The sequence below is a fragment of the Phocoena phocoena genome, chromosome 3 (genome assembly GCF_963924675.1).
Source record: "Phocoena phocoena chromosome 3, mPhoPho1.1, whole genome shotgun sequence".
Classification (NCBI taxonomy): Eukaryota; Metazoa; Chordata; class Mammalia; order Artiodactyla; family Phocoenidae; genus Phocoena; species Phocoena phocoena.
Genome location: NC_089221.1, coordinates 160,594,800 through 160,610,322, shown reverse-complemented (window position 1 = coordinate 160,610,322; position 15,523 = coordinate 160,594,800). Strand labels below are relative to the sequence as shown.

The 15,523-nt window shown below is 41.0% G+C and overlaps 1 protein-coding gene across 1 annotated transcript in view; it reads right to left on the bottom strand.

The window, feature by feature from the left end:
- NWD1 (NACHT and WD repeat domain containing 1) overlaps nt 1-15,523 on the bottom strand; it is a 74,662-nt gene that overhangs the window by 22,205 nt on the left and 36,934 nt on the right. Inside the window, 2 exon segments of the mRNA XM_065875086.1 lie at nt 6,839-7,110; nt 9,771-9,979. Coding sequence (XP_065731158.1) covers nt 6,839-7,110; nt 9,771-9,979 — 481 coding nt within the window.

Genomic DNA, 15,523 nt, shown 5'->3' with positions numbered 1-15,523 from the left:
AAAAGAATAGTGTTCTTTCCCAGCTCTGTAGGGGGTCATGGTGACTCGCTGCTCGTTTTGTACTTGTTTATGGGGCCTCTATATCCTTGGTGAACTTTATGTAAAATACCCGCATGTCATTTTGATGTATGATCGTTTGTCTCAAAAATGTATATGACTGTGCCTTCGACTTCCAACAGGCAGCACAGTTCTCAGAGCTTTCTGAGAATCTGCTTCCCGGGTTATAATCCTCAGTTTAGCTCGAATAAAATTCCCTTTTTTCTTCTTCACTTGATGGTTAATTGAATTTTCGTCGACAGTGTTATTGCTGATTTTTTCAAAAACGTGATTCTTTTAAAACTTAAAAAAAATTATACTGTATAATTAAAAAAAAAAAAAGAAATGGCCAGAGCTCCCCACGAGCATCTTTTCACCTTCCCCACCATTCTGCTTTCTCCCTGGAAGGCATCTTTGTCTATGTTTGCTGAGAATCCGTTTGTGTAGGTAAACATTTACACAAGCCTCCTTTCTCCACCATCCCTCGTAGATATTGTTCTGCAAGTTGCTTTTTTCACTTAATGTGTCTGGGGTAGCGGTTCTCAACTGGAGCAAGGGGTGATTTTGTCCCTCCCCGCTGAGAACACTGGGCAACGCCTTAGAGACATTTTTGGTTGTAAAGATAGGGCAGATGCTCTGCATCGAGTGGGCAATGGCTAGGGATGCTGCTGAATACCCTACAACGCATAGGACGGCCCCCAATGGCAAAGAAGGACCTGGCCCCAGCTGTCAATGGCACCCAGGTGTAGCATAGCACTTAAGAGCATGGATCCTAGAGCCAGACTGCTTGAGTTCAAATCCTGTCTGTGACACTTCCTAGCTGTGTGACCTTAGGCAAATGACTTCATCTCTCTGTGCTTCAGTTTAACGCATCTGTAACATATAGATAATGGCAGCAGCTACGTCTTAGCTGTGTTTTGAGGGTTAAATGAGATAATAGGTACAAAAGTCCCTGCAATAGCCCTTAGTACACAGTGAGCACTGTGTGAGAGTTTATTATTTCCACGAAAGTATCTCTAGGCCAGGGGTCGGCAAATTTTCCTGTAATGGGCCAGATAGTAAACACTTTAGACTTTGTGACCATGTGGTCTCAACTTTGCCATGAGAGCACAAATGCAGCCACAGACCGTATGTAGACAAACGGTGTGGTTATGTACCAAGACAACATCATTTATGGACATTAAATTTGGCTTCTATGGAATTTTCACATGTCACAAGATATTCTTCTTTTAAAAATCATTTTTCAACCATTAAAATCAGAAAAACCATTCTCAGCTCATGGGCTGAATAAAAACAGGCAGTGGGCCAGTGTTAGCTGACCACTGCTCAAGACTATCTAATTTTTTATAGTTATGTAATCTTCCATGGTATAACATTTCCTTAATTCACTTAACTATTTTCCCATAGATGGACATTTCAGATCATGTCAATGTTTTGCTATTACACGGAGGGATACTATCCTCAAGGCTGGTCTCATTTTTTTTTTTTTTTTGCGGTACGTGGGCCTCTCACTGTTGTGGCCTCTCCCGTTGCGGAGCACAGGCTCTGGACGCACAGGCTCAGCGGCCATGGCTCACGGGCCCAGCCGCTCCGCAGCATGTGGGATCTTCCCGGACCGGGGCATGAGACCACGTCCCCTGTATCGGCAGGCGGACTCTCAACCACTGTGCCACCAGGGAAGCCCAAGGCTGGTCTCATTTTAAGTGAGGGGTATATACCTGAAGATCTCAGATAATACAAAACATGACAGATTTGAGAGGGATTTTCCCCTTCGATGGATGAAGGATGGTAGGTGTTTCTGTCCACCAGCTACAGTGCTGCTGCCACTCACACTAGTGTAAACACAGTCTTCAATTCACCTGCCCCCACCCCTCGCTGCGAGATCATAAGATGCTAAATAAATTTTAAATGTGTTTGCACTTTCCCTATTTATGTGCATATTTATGTGTGTATTTCCTAAATGTGCACATAAAATGAGACTGAATACTTTTATAATATTATTTCGTATTTACCTAAGTCAAATTCACATGAAATGAGGCCACACTCTGTTTACATTTGTGTGCCCATGGGCAAGTATTTAAGATGGGGATGTGACTTTTTAATCTTAGACTCTGCAAGATTTCTCTCCCAAGGGTTTCACCAATCTATACCCCCATGAAGAAGGCAAAGTGCCCAAGAAATGGATTTCCTTTTCACAAAAATACATACTTTTTACGTTCAAAATAAGAGCTCTATTACATGCACTTTGCTGAACCAGATAAATTTGGGGAGGTGTTTTTAAAACATTAACATTTAGATAGTAAAATAAAGCTCCCATTCCTGACAAAATCATCATTCCATGCATTAGTCAGTTTCAAAGTTTCACTGAATTGTAATCACTAAAGGCAGGTGGTAGTAGGCTCTCTGGTCTCAAGGTTGGAATTGCCCTATGCAGGCAGCACATGCAACATTAAGTTGTGCTCAGAAGAAATGCATGTGTTTATTTCAGAGCAGGATGGGGTCTATTTACATTTTTTTTTTTTTTTTTTTGTGGTACGCGGGCCTCTCACTGTTGTGGCCTCTCCCGTTGCGGAGCACAGGCTCTGGACGCACAGGCTCAGCGGCCATGGCTCACGGGCCCAGCTGCTCTGCAGTATGTGGGATCTTCCCGGACCGGGGCACGAACCCGCGTCCCCTGCATCGGCAGGCGGACCCTCAACCACTGCGCCACCAGGGAAGCCCTATTTACATTTTTTTTTTTTTCCTATTTACATTTTTACCTTGTAGGTTTCATGTTATTTCAACCCCAGGCTCTTGGCTGACATATACATGATCTTCTTTCATAGCTTGCAGGTCTAGAGGCTCTAGCATCTTGAGTTCCACTTGGACTTGAATATTTCAGAGCCAGCTTGGATGAGGAGTGATGGCTGGGTACCACACAGGAACTTTGGTGCAAGACGACTGCTTTTCCCAAGACCAAATAGTTCTAGAGTCTTTGGGTACCTACTTTTTCAAGCTCTGATTTTCCTAGGACACAGACAGCTTTGAGCTGAGCTTTCTCCTCTAGTTACCGTTTCTGGTGCTCTTCCTTTATTCATTGGACTTTCATCTGGTGTTATATCCCCACAGCCTGAAGAATTTATTTCCAGCCTTTCTTTTTTTTTTTTTTCCCCAGCATTTCTTATAGTGCAGATTTGTTGGAGACAAGTTCTCTCAGCCTTTATTTGCCTAAAAATGTCTTTTATTTTGCTTTCAGTTTTGAAGGATAATTTCCCTGTAAATAGGAGTCTAGGTTGACAGGTTTTGGCTTTTTCTTTCAAATTACAGATGCCATTCCTTCCATTGTCTCTGTCCCCATTGTTTTCAATGAGAAATCAGCTGTAGATCTTATCATGGACAACCATGGTATGTAATGGGTCTTTTTTCCTCTGGATGCTTTTAATATTTCTCTCTTTATCTTTGGTTTTTGGCAGTTTGATTATGATTGCTGAATTATGGCTTTCTTTCTTTTGACTGGTAGAGGGTGGAGAATTGAGACAGGGAAGGGAAGGCAGCCAGTAAATGTGGCTCATCAAGCCAGTTACCAATGCAGGCAAACAGCTGAGTCCTGCTGGGGATGCTCTGAGAGAGAGTGTAGAGCATGCATCAGAGATGCCCCCACTGGGGGGCCAAGAGCTGGGTGGGGTTCTATGCACCACCTCTATTTCAGGTTGGCTGAGGACTGCTCCCAGGCGCATTAACACAGAAGCCAAGTGTGCTGGTGTGGGGGGAGAGGAGATAGAAAAAAACCTCAACCAGGTGCAGAGTCACAGGTGTGCAGCTGTAATGTAGGTGCCTGACAACAAGCTTTCTGATTGCTGAGGCAGCCATTTCAAAAGACATCCATCTTGAATAAACATGTTGGCAGCTACTAGCAAAACAACTAGATAAGGAACCAGGATGTCCACCCATGAAGGTTCCTCTTTCAGAAAGCCCTGGAGAACCTAGATAACTGATGACTTGGGTGACGCCCTTCCCCTTCCTGTGTCCTAATTCCTCCCCATATGTTTTAAATTTGCCAATAAAGAGTGAATCCACAAAATGCTAGACACCCCACCCTCAGACCCCAATAAAGGCAGAGCCCCAAGTCCATGTTTGCTCACTCCCTCTCTCAACTCTCTCTCTCCCCTCAACTTCACTGTGTGGCCCTTGGGCATGCTATTCACCTTCCTCAAGGTTCCCTGATGGTTTCTTGCTGAAGTGCATCCTGTGATCATAAGAAGAGCCACAAGAGCCAGTCCAGTCATAAATAGGGGCTCCGTGGGAGAAATGTGTGTAGAGCCCCCTATGAGTGATGTGTGCCCAGACAAGCACCATAGGCATTCCTAACTGAAGGCACTGCCATCAGTAGGCTTGGGACTGACAGAATAGTCTTCAGAACTGAGGGGATCGGGATGGGGCACCAAAGGTGAGTTATATAGGGAGAAATCTGAGTTAACTAGCACCATGTTTCCAATTCACTCCAGTGTTATCTTAGCATACCCACCCCACCCCTGCTGGTTGGAAGCCTGAACAAGTGCCCATCTGTCCATCTCTTGTTGTGGCCCTGGATGTAGGTGCCATGTTCCCTCTCCCCATTTTACAGATGAGAAAACTGAGGCTCAAAGAAGGGTTGAGTAGCCCAAGAATACAACTAGGTAAAGGCAGGAGTGGGATTTTCTTTTCTGTTTTTTTTTTGTTTTTGTTTGTTTGTTTATTGAAATATAGTTGATTTACAATGTTATGTTAGTTTCTGGTGTACAGCAAAGTGACTGTTTTATATATATATATATATATATTCTTTTCCATTTTTCATATACTTTTCCATTATGGTTTATTACAGGATATTGAATATAGTTCCCTGTGCTATACAGTAGGACCTTGTTGTTTATCTATTTTATATGTAGTAGTTTGTATCTGCTAATCCCAAACTCCTAATTTAGCCCTCTCCCCACCTCCTTTCCCCTTTGCTAACTATAAGTTTGTTTTTTACATCTGAGAGTCTGTTTCTGTTTTGTAAATAATTCATTTGTATCGTATTTTAGATTCCACATATAAGTGCTATCATATGGTATTTACCTTTCCCTTTCTGGCTTACTTCACTTAGTATGATAATCTCTATGTCCATCCATGTTGCTGCAAATGGCATTATTTCAATCTTTTTTTTTTTTTTTTTTTTTTTTTTTTTGCGGTACGTGGGCCTCTCTCACTGTTGTGGCCTCTCCCGTTGTGGAGCACAGGCTCCGGATGCACAGGCTCAGCGGCCATGGCTCACGGGCCCAGCCACTCTGCGGCATGTGGGATCTTCCCGGACCGGGGCACGAACCCGTGTTCCCTGCATCGGCAGGCAGACTCTCAACCGCTGCGCCACCAGGGAAGCCCTATTTCATTCTTTTTATGGCTGAGTAGTATTCCATTGTATATATATGCCATATCTTCTTTATCATTCATCTGTTGATGGACACTTAGGTTGCTTCCATGTCTTGGCTATTGTAAAGAGTGCTGTAATGAACACTGAGGTGCCTGTATTTTTTTGAATTAGAGTTTTCTCTGGATTTATGCCCAGGAGTGGGATTGCTGTATCATATGGCAACTCTAGTTTTAGTTTTTTAAGGAACCTCCGTACTGTTTTCCATAGTGGCTGCACCAATTTTCATTCAGGACTAGATTTTCAAACTCAAGTGTGTCTGACCCTAAAGTCCAAGTTCCTTGCTAGGCTGAAGGATATTACTGAGGACAATCAGTGAATGAAGGAGTAAAGGGATGCAACCGAGAGGCCTAATGAAAGGGCTGGGGATGTCCTCCACGATCGTGTTTGGTGCCTTGATTGCTCAGGGAGGCTACAAGGTATGAGGTCCAGAAATGTGGAGCTTTGGGATGATTCTTTAGAGGCCATATTCCTCCCGTCCTCAAACTCTCACTTCCTCAACAGGACATACAAGACCATCTGCGATCCATTTCCACGCCACCTCTCTTTTCCCTACAACACCAGGCATGTTCCTACTTTCCCACCATGATATCCCCTATTCTCCTCGTCTTCCCTTATTCATCTTGGAAATCCTTCTTCTTCTGAGGCTCCCCCCGCCCCGGAGGGAAGCCTTCCCAGACTGCCTCTTTCAGAAGTATTTGTTCCTTCCCCCAACCAAGAACACACTATTTCTACCTCTACTGAAAACAGACCCTGTTACTCTGTGTCACTATAAGTCATTGGCAAACCTGGCTCCCTCCCTAGATTGAGTTCCTTGAGGATGTGGCTGGACTCTTATACTTCTACAGCCCCTCCAATGCCTGGAAAGCTGCCCTTGTTCCTCCACCTACGACTTCTGTACAACTCACTCTTGGTGCCCCATCCATATCTCCTCAGCGTACTCCTCTATTCCTGAAGGCTGCTCACCACACACCTGCAACTCTGCACTGGGTTGTTTTTTCTGACCCTATCCTTCCACACACTTGGCCTCTGTGTTAATGTTCCTGGCAGCAGCCCTCACCTAACCACTGATGGAGCTGGTGGATAGAACCCCAGCTCCTGACCCCTCAGCAGGGACAGTTCTGATGCACATTCTATACTTCCTCCCAGATCATCTCCAGCAGGACTGAGCACCAACAATCCCCCACACTGGCCAGCCCCCAGGAGACACCAAGAGATGTTTCCTGGACTGCGCTGAACTGCAGATCCCTAGAATGAAGAAGCCCAGTGTCATTTATTAAAAGATCAAAGGTGAGATGGTTTCTCCCAACTTCTAGGCCATCTGAGCATTTTGGAGCTGAATTAATGTTGGCATCCTATCCGGTCAAGTTGCTTACCAAAGAGATGGAGCCCTTGCTGGACCCGGTCACCATCTTTCTTTGTTTCTGGACTGAGACCCCACAGGTAATTGTTTCTTCTTTGATGCTGGACAAATGTTGCTTCCTTTGCAGTGTTCCTGTGGCTGAACTCCACAGACTGACCACGTCACCCTGCGACACCATCAACAGCGTGGCCCTGGAAGCCAGCACTGCCGTGTACACCCAGGGGTCAGAGGCATCCCCCAGGATATGGAAAATCAGCTCTTCAGTTTCCAGATTCCAAGCATTGGTCTAAAGGAATGATGAAAAGAAAGAGCCATGTCAGAGGGAGACCTAGTCTGCAAGTTTTCCAGAGTCGAATGCAAGACCTCTTCTTTTTTTTTTTTGTCATTGCAATTAAAAATTTTTTTTATCTTTGTACAATTTTGTAAAGTTCCTTTCCTTTACAGTTATTACAAAATATTGGCTATATTAAGACCTATTTTTTTTTATAGTTCATGCATTTTAACGTCGACACTCTGTCAGTTTTTAAAAAAGGAGTGGGGAAGGGGGAGGAATCCTGGATTGGATCTTGGAATGGCAAAAGGACATTCATGAAAAAATGGATAAAATCCAAATAAATTCTGGAACTGAGTTGATGGTAACTGTCAATATTAATGTCTTAGTTTTGACAAATGTACACTGGTTATATAAGATGTTGACTTTGGAGAAGGCTGGAACAAGGCCATACGGGAACTCTCTCTACTATCTTTATAGCTTTTCCATAAATCTAAAATTGTTCTAAAATAAAAAGTTTTAAAAATAGAAGAACAGTCAGCTATGCCATGTGCCTATATGTTCATTCCAAGTAACTGCTGATTAATAATTAAAGAGGTTTCATTTTTAACCTTACCCCCAAAAGTACCTTTTTATCAGCAGTAGTCATTTAAATAGTAAACATTTCCCATTAATTTTATTTGTGGGATTTACACTAAAGAAATAAGGAGAGATACACACAAAGATACACGTACAAGGAAAGTTACCTCAGCTATTTGAAAGTGCAAAGAAATTGAAACAACCTACATGTCCAGTAATGAGGGATTAGCTAAATAAACTACAGCAGAGCCATGCAACGGAATCTTATGAAATCACTAATCATGCTGTTTTTGAAGAATGTTTAAGGTTATGGGCAAAAATAGCTTTATAAAACTGCTTAGGGACTTCCCTGGTGGCACAGTGTTTAAGAATCCACCTGCCAATGCAGGGGACATGGGTGCGATCCCTGGTCTGGGAAGAAGATCCCACATGCCTCAGAGCAACTAAGCCCATGTGCCACAACTACTGAGCCTGCGCTCTAGAGCACACACGCCACAACTACTGAGCCCACACCTAGAGCCTGTGCTCCACAGTAAGAGAAACCACCGCAGTGAGAAGCCTGCACACTGCAACGAAGAATAGCCCCCACTCTCCACTGCTAGAGAAAGCCCTCACACAGCAATGAAGACCCAATGCAGCCAAAAATAAATAAATTTATTTATTTTAAAACACTGTGTATATGGTTTTATCCCCATTTTGTTTCATACACACATGCACACGTGCATACACACACATGCACCACGTAAAGCAAAATCATGTAAATGTTAATAATGGTAATGTTTGTAATTATTTATTATATATTATTTCTTTACTGTATTTTCCAAACTTTTGCTGATAACAAAGCTGATTTCTATAATCAGTCTTGAAATCAACCCACACTTCTGTAATATTTAAGCCTACATTGTCCAATAAAACTATAATGCAAGCCACACATGACTTTATATTTTTTATAAGCCACCTTAAAAAAGGTAAAAAGAAACAAGTGATATCAATTTCAATGATATACTTTATTTAACCTGGTATATCCAAATGTTATCATTTCAACATGTAATCAATATAAAATTATTATTGAAATATTTTACTTTTCTTTATGATACTGAGTCTTTGAAATCCACTGTGTGTTTTATACTTACAGCACATCTCAATTTGGAATAGCCACATTTCAAGTGCTCAATAACCACATCTAGCTGGTGGTTCTCCATTTTGGACAGCATAGTTTGTAAGCTACCAATATTACTTACATTAACAACCATCAATTACTAATAAAATAGAATAATTAATAGCTATTAATTGTTTGTTGCTTACAATGTACCCAACACTATGAAGGGTGTTTTACATTCATTATCTCATGAGGTAGAGGAAGAATTGAGGCAGAGAGATGAGGTGATACAATCAAGATTACTCAGCTTGCAAAGAAGTCAACTGGGACTTAGATACAGATTTGGCCCATGCCTTTAATTGCTAAGCTTTAACCCATTATTCTGTTGTGTGTTTCTATTCATAAAATGATCAGATTATAGAGTTATGATTGACATGATGGAATAACACAGCAGAAAACATATTGTTTTCAGATGCATGTGGAACATTTACCAAGAAAGAACATTTCAATAAATTTGAAAGGATTCACATAATGCAAATGGAATTATATTAGGAAAAAAATAAGAGAACACTATCTGGGAACCTCTCAAATATTTGGAAATGAATATCACACTGCTAAATAGCCCATAGATCAAAGAAGAAATCAAAAGGGAAATGCTAAAAATATTTTGAACTGAATGTAAATGATAATATAACATATAAAAGTTCATGGGATGTAGGTAAAGCAGCACTCAGAGGGAAATTTATAGCACTAAAAAAATGACTGCATTAAAAATGGTGAAAGGTCTTAACACTTAGGATCAGAAAGATCTATCAAGATCATCTAATCCAACTATAAGTTTTGAAGCCCTTTATGGCACCCTCTCAAGTAGTTGTGTACCTCTGTTTACAGTCCCCCTGTCCCATATCAGGGAGACCCTCCTTATATAAACACCATATGCCACCTTTGACTGCTCTGGTCTCAGCTTTACTTTGCAAACGGGGCAAGTGTTTGTTACCTTTGAGTTAGATGCTGAATACACAACCTTCTTTGCTTCATCCACATGAAGGCTCGAGATCTGAGGTTCAGTGGGACCTTCTGAGCCTCCATCCCAAATGGTGAATTTCTCCTGGTCAGAGAGTAAGTTTCACAAGCACAGGGTGTGATCCTTCGAGGTAGAGATGGCAAGCGATCCTTTGGCAAACACTTTCACACACCTCACCTCTCCTGCAGCAGGCCAGGGTGGAGGATAGTATATTAGCTGGGAACATTTTGACCTTCCAACTACCATAACCTCTGCTGGCTTAGAAATTCCCTGGTTTCCCAAAGGAAAGATGGATAGATTAGAACATATCCAAATTACAAATAATGGAATGTGGCAAAGCTAAACTGAGTGTAACAACTGGTTGGGATTAAATCAATTGCCCAAATGCTGAATCTGTATTAAATAGAGATCATTGAAATGTATAAAAGGTTATCATCATCCAGGGAGTATTTAAAATTAATAAACAAAAAGTAAACCAAAATAAAATTATAAGAGAAGATTTCATACTCCTGGAGAGATAGTTTTCTAAGGAGAACAAAATTTGGAAGACATAAAGGGGAAAAATTGACAAACTGGATTACATAAAAGTGTAAAATTTCAGGAGGATAAATTTGAAAGGCATATGACACATTAGGAGGAAATATTTGCAGTATATAACAGATAAATGGAGACCCTCTTTAATAAACAAAGAGTTCTTACAAATAAACAACAGAAACGCAAACAACTTACAAATTGGACAAATCATATAACAAGAGATTTACAGAAATAGTACAAGTGGACAATAAACATTTGAAAATGATGTTCAATCTCACTAGTAGTCACAAAATGCAACATGAAATACCAATATCATTATTATCCATAGTATTGGCAAAAACTATGAATTAATTGCTGGAGTGCTGGCAAAGGTACAAGAAATCAGTTAATCTCATACCATGCTGATGGGAGTATAAGTTGATATAAATTTGCAGAAGGGTAATTTGGTGACATTTATTAAAAGTTAAAATGTGCAATATCGTGGTTTTGATAATATACTATAGTTATGTAAGACATTGCTAGCCTGGAAAGGTAGATAAAAGGTACACAGGAATTCTCTGTACTATTTCAGCAACTTTCTCTGAGTCTACAGTTATTTTTAGAATAAAAAGCTAAGAAAAAGAGGGGAAAAGGAACAATGTGCATACAATTTGACTCAGAAATCCCACTTCCAGGAATGTGTCTTACAGAAATAATAGCGTAAGTGTGTGAAGATGGAGAAGGACTTTAAATGCAACACTGTCTGTGTAAAAAGAAAACTGAGGGCTTCCCTGGTGGCGCAGTGGTTGAGCGTCCGCCTGCCGATGCAGAGGACGCGGGTTCGTGCCCCGGTCTGGGAAGATCCCACATGCCGTGGAGTGGCTAGGCCCGTGAGGCATGGCCGCTAAGCCTGCGCGTCCGGAGCCTGTGCTCCGCAATGGGAGAAGCCACAACAGTGAGAGGCCCGCGTACCGCAAAAAAAAAAAAAAGAAAGAAAGAAAAAGAAAACTGAAAACAACCTGTCTATGAAAAGGGAGTTGGTTAAGTAATATGGTACATCCATGTAAAGAATATTAGGCAGGCATTAAAAATAATAAAATGGATATATACATACACCTAATAATAATTATTATTACAACAGCCAATACTTAGTGTTTTCTGTGTGCCAAACATAGTTGTAAGTGGTTAACATGCATTAAACTCTTTTAATCTCATGACAGCTCGTGAGGTACTCTTGTTATCCCATTGTATAGATGGGGAAACTGAGCCACAGCTGAGTACAGTAACTTATCCAAAGCCACATGGTTAATAAGTAATGGAGGTAGGATCTCAGCTTGGAGTCCAGGCTCTCAATCACCACAAAACATCGTTACAACCTACTGCAACAAAAGCAAGTTGCAACCCAGTATATAAAACAGCATGATGTAATTTTTGACAAAAGCTCAAAGGACAGAGCTATGTCTGCATAAGCCTAGAGAAAAATTGCTAATGGCATATAACAGACTGTCTGCACTGATCACTTCCCGGGGGACACTGAAGGGTGAGGGGAGAGTAAAGGAAGGGAATTTTACTTTAGAATTCATATGCCAGCAGTATTAGGGGTGATTTTTATTTCTTAAAATTGTGGTATTTTTCAACCAAAATTTCTATAAATAGTAATGCTTTATAATATATCCCCATACATAGGATACTATATCACTACTAAAGTGAATTAGAGATGTATACATGATATGGAAAGAGGCAAAATATGTGATGTTAACTAAAAAAAAAAAAGACCATGGTTATATATAGTCATATAAGCTTGTGCAACCTGGTTATTGGAGATATATATATATATATATATATATATATATATATATGCAGTTGTAAAGAGGTGGTCAGTAACACACCATTTCCATCACATGGATGTAACAGCCAAGAAGAGAGATAAGAGTAGAGTGTGGTAAAATATTTAGAAAGTGATGAGCTTTGAGTATTTATTACCTTGTTTTAATATAATCTATTTAATTGTATGTTTCTATAATTTAATGTTTAAGAATGACTGTGTTTGGACATAGAGAACAGACTTGTGGTTGCCAAGGGGGAGAGAGAAGTCGGGGAGGGATGGACTGGGAGTTTGGGGTTAGTAGATGCAAACTTACATACAGAATGGATAAACAACAAGGTCTTACTCTATAGCACAGGGAACTATATTCAATATACTGGGATAAACCATGATGGAAAAGAATACAAAAAAGAATGTATATAGGGCTTCCCTGGTGGCGCAGTGGATGAGAGTCCGCCTGTCGATGCAGGGGACACGGGTTCGTGCCCTGGTCTGGGAAGATCCCACATGCCGCGGAGCGGCTGGGCCCGTGAGCCATGGCCGCTGGGCCTGTGCGTCCGGAGCCTGTGCTCCACAACAGGAGAGGCCCACATACTGAAAAAAATAAATAAATAAAATACAAATAAAAATAAAAGAATGTATATATGTGTATAACTGAGTTACTTTGCTGTACAGCAGAAATTAACACAACATTGTAAATATACTATACAATAAAAAAAATAAATTAAAAAAAAAGAATGGTTGTGTTTGACAATCACCTCACCAAATTCTTGAAAATTTCAGACAGCTCTCACAAGCCAGTACCAACCACCTCCAGCATGCTGTCACAGGATCAGAAACTTTCACTTCCCCTATTATGTAGGTCTAAAATATTTTCAGTTTTTTCAGTAAATTGATTATTGAGCTTTTCTGATTACAAATAATAAGAGTTTGAGGACTTTAAAAACTGAATCAAGGTCACCATTGGTAAATGGGCTCAGGTCTTGAAGAGATGGCTCTCACACACAGATACAGAGATTGAATAGACCTCTAGGAAAATAGCTATCCTGATGATGATAAAATAGAGGGAATCTTATTTGACAGATACTCTGTCAGTATCCACCCCACTCCAACCCCTCAGACAAAAAGAGTAAAATGAAAACATGTAATGCTGGGAGCTTTGGGGTTGGAGAGTGTTTTAATCTGTTACAATCTGTTTGGAAAGCAATAAGATAACACTTCTCAAAACCCATAAGAATGTTCATACCTTTCAATTCAAGAATACCACTCACTAGAAATACTCAGCAGAATGGAAAAATATTGGCAAGTGTAAAAACAGATTCATCCCAGTGTTATCCAAAGAGCAGATAGGGCTTCCCTGGTGGCACAGTAGTTGAGAGTCCGCCTGCCGATGCAGGGGACACGGGTTCGTGCCCTGGTCCGGGAAGATCCCACATGCCGCGGAGCAGCTGGGCCCGTGAGCCATGGCCGCTGAGCCTGTGCGTCCGGAGCCTGTGCTCCGCAACGGGAGAGGCCACAACAGTGAGAGGCCCGCGTACCGCAAAAAAAAAAAAAAAACAAAAACAAATAGCAGATAACTAGAAATAGCCTAATTAGCCCCCCAAAAATTTTAAATAGTTTAATAAATTCTGGAACACGATCTATCGAGAGAAATGAAATATTTTTGGTGCAGTTAAGTATTATAAAGATTCAGTGAATCACAGCAGCATTATTCATAACAGCCCCAAACTGGGAACAGTGTAAATGTCCTTCAAGTGATGAATGGATTAAAACCTCTGTTCGTTCCATGCAATGGAATACGGCTCAGCAATGCAAAGGAAAAACTAACCATACATGTAACAATACAGATGAACTCAAACAATGTTACGTGGAGTGAAAGAAGTCCCATGCCAAAGACCACATGCTATACAATTTCATTTATATGAAGTGTCCAGAAAATACAAACCTGTAGACTCAGAAAGCATATTGGTGGTTACCAGGGGGCTGGGGGTGGGAGGAGGAATGGACTGCAAAGGGGGCAGGAGGCATCTCCTTGGGGTGATGGAAAGTGCTACAGCAGGATTACGGTGATGGTGGCACAATTTGATAAATTTACTACAAAATCATTGACTATATGTTTAAAACACGTGTATTGTATGGTATGTAAATTATACCTCAATAAAGTTGTTTTTAAAAAGATTCCATGAAAACAAAAGAATGCTTATGGCGAAATGTTGAGGAAAAAATAATAAAACCATGTACATACTGAGATTGCAATCATGTAATATTTTAACATCTTTATTGAGATGTAATTCACAAGCATAAAATTCACCTATTCATGTACAACAGTATAATTCACTGTTCTGAACGTTCCCAGAGTTGTGCAACCATCACCACAGGCTAGGTTTAGAGTATTTTCATAACCTCAAAAACTGTCACTCCCTCCTTTTTCTCTCCTTATCATTTAAACCATCTTAAATTGTATAATCAGTGATACTAGTACATTCACGATGTTGTGCAAACGTCACCTCTATCAGATTCCAGAACATTTTTGTCACCCAAAAAGGAAACCCCGTCCCCATTAGCAGTCTCTCTCCATCCCCCTTCCACCAGCCCCTGACAACCACTAAACTGCTTTCTGTCTCTCCAGATTTACCTGTTGCAGACATTTCATATAAATGAATCACATACAATGTAGTCTTTTGTGAGTGGCTCCTTTCATTTGATACAATATCCTAAGCTCCAGCCTTACAGCTTCCTTGCTGCTCTGTCAATGTTCCAACCTCATCTTCTCAGGGTCTTTGCACTGGTTGTTTCCCATACCTGGGATGCTCTACCCTCCTGCCCTTTGCACACTTATTCATAGCCTTTGTATCTTGGCTGAGTGTCCCTGCTCAGAGAAATCCTTTCCCTAACTGCCCTAAGTCAGTCACTTTGGTTATTGTAGCTCATGACACCCTGTTTTCCTCATTACACTTATTGCAATTTGTAACTACACTTTTGTCCGGCTTGCCTTCTCAAATACATGGATCTGACTCAGGGCCGGGATCAGGGTGAGGCAAGTAAGGCACTTACCTCGGGTGCAAAGTTTAAGGAGGTACCAAACTGCTGAGTTTTCCTTTTGCCTCTCTCTTCAGTATGGATTGACACAGCACTATTACTCATCCTGTCTTTAAGACAGGTTGATGTCTATTCATCGTGGATTGTTTTGCATTAATTTTTTGATTTTTAAAAGCATTTTTAAAAATTACATTTGCAGGACTTTCCGCAGTGGTTAAGAACCCGTCCTGCAATGCAGGGGACGCCAGTTTGATCCCTGGTCAGGGAACTAAGATCCCACATGCGGCGGGGCAACTAAAGCTCGCGCGCCACAACTAATGAGCCCACGTGCTCTGGAGCCTGTGCGCTA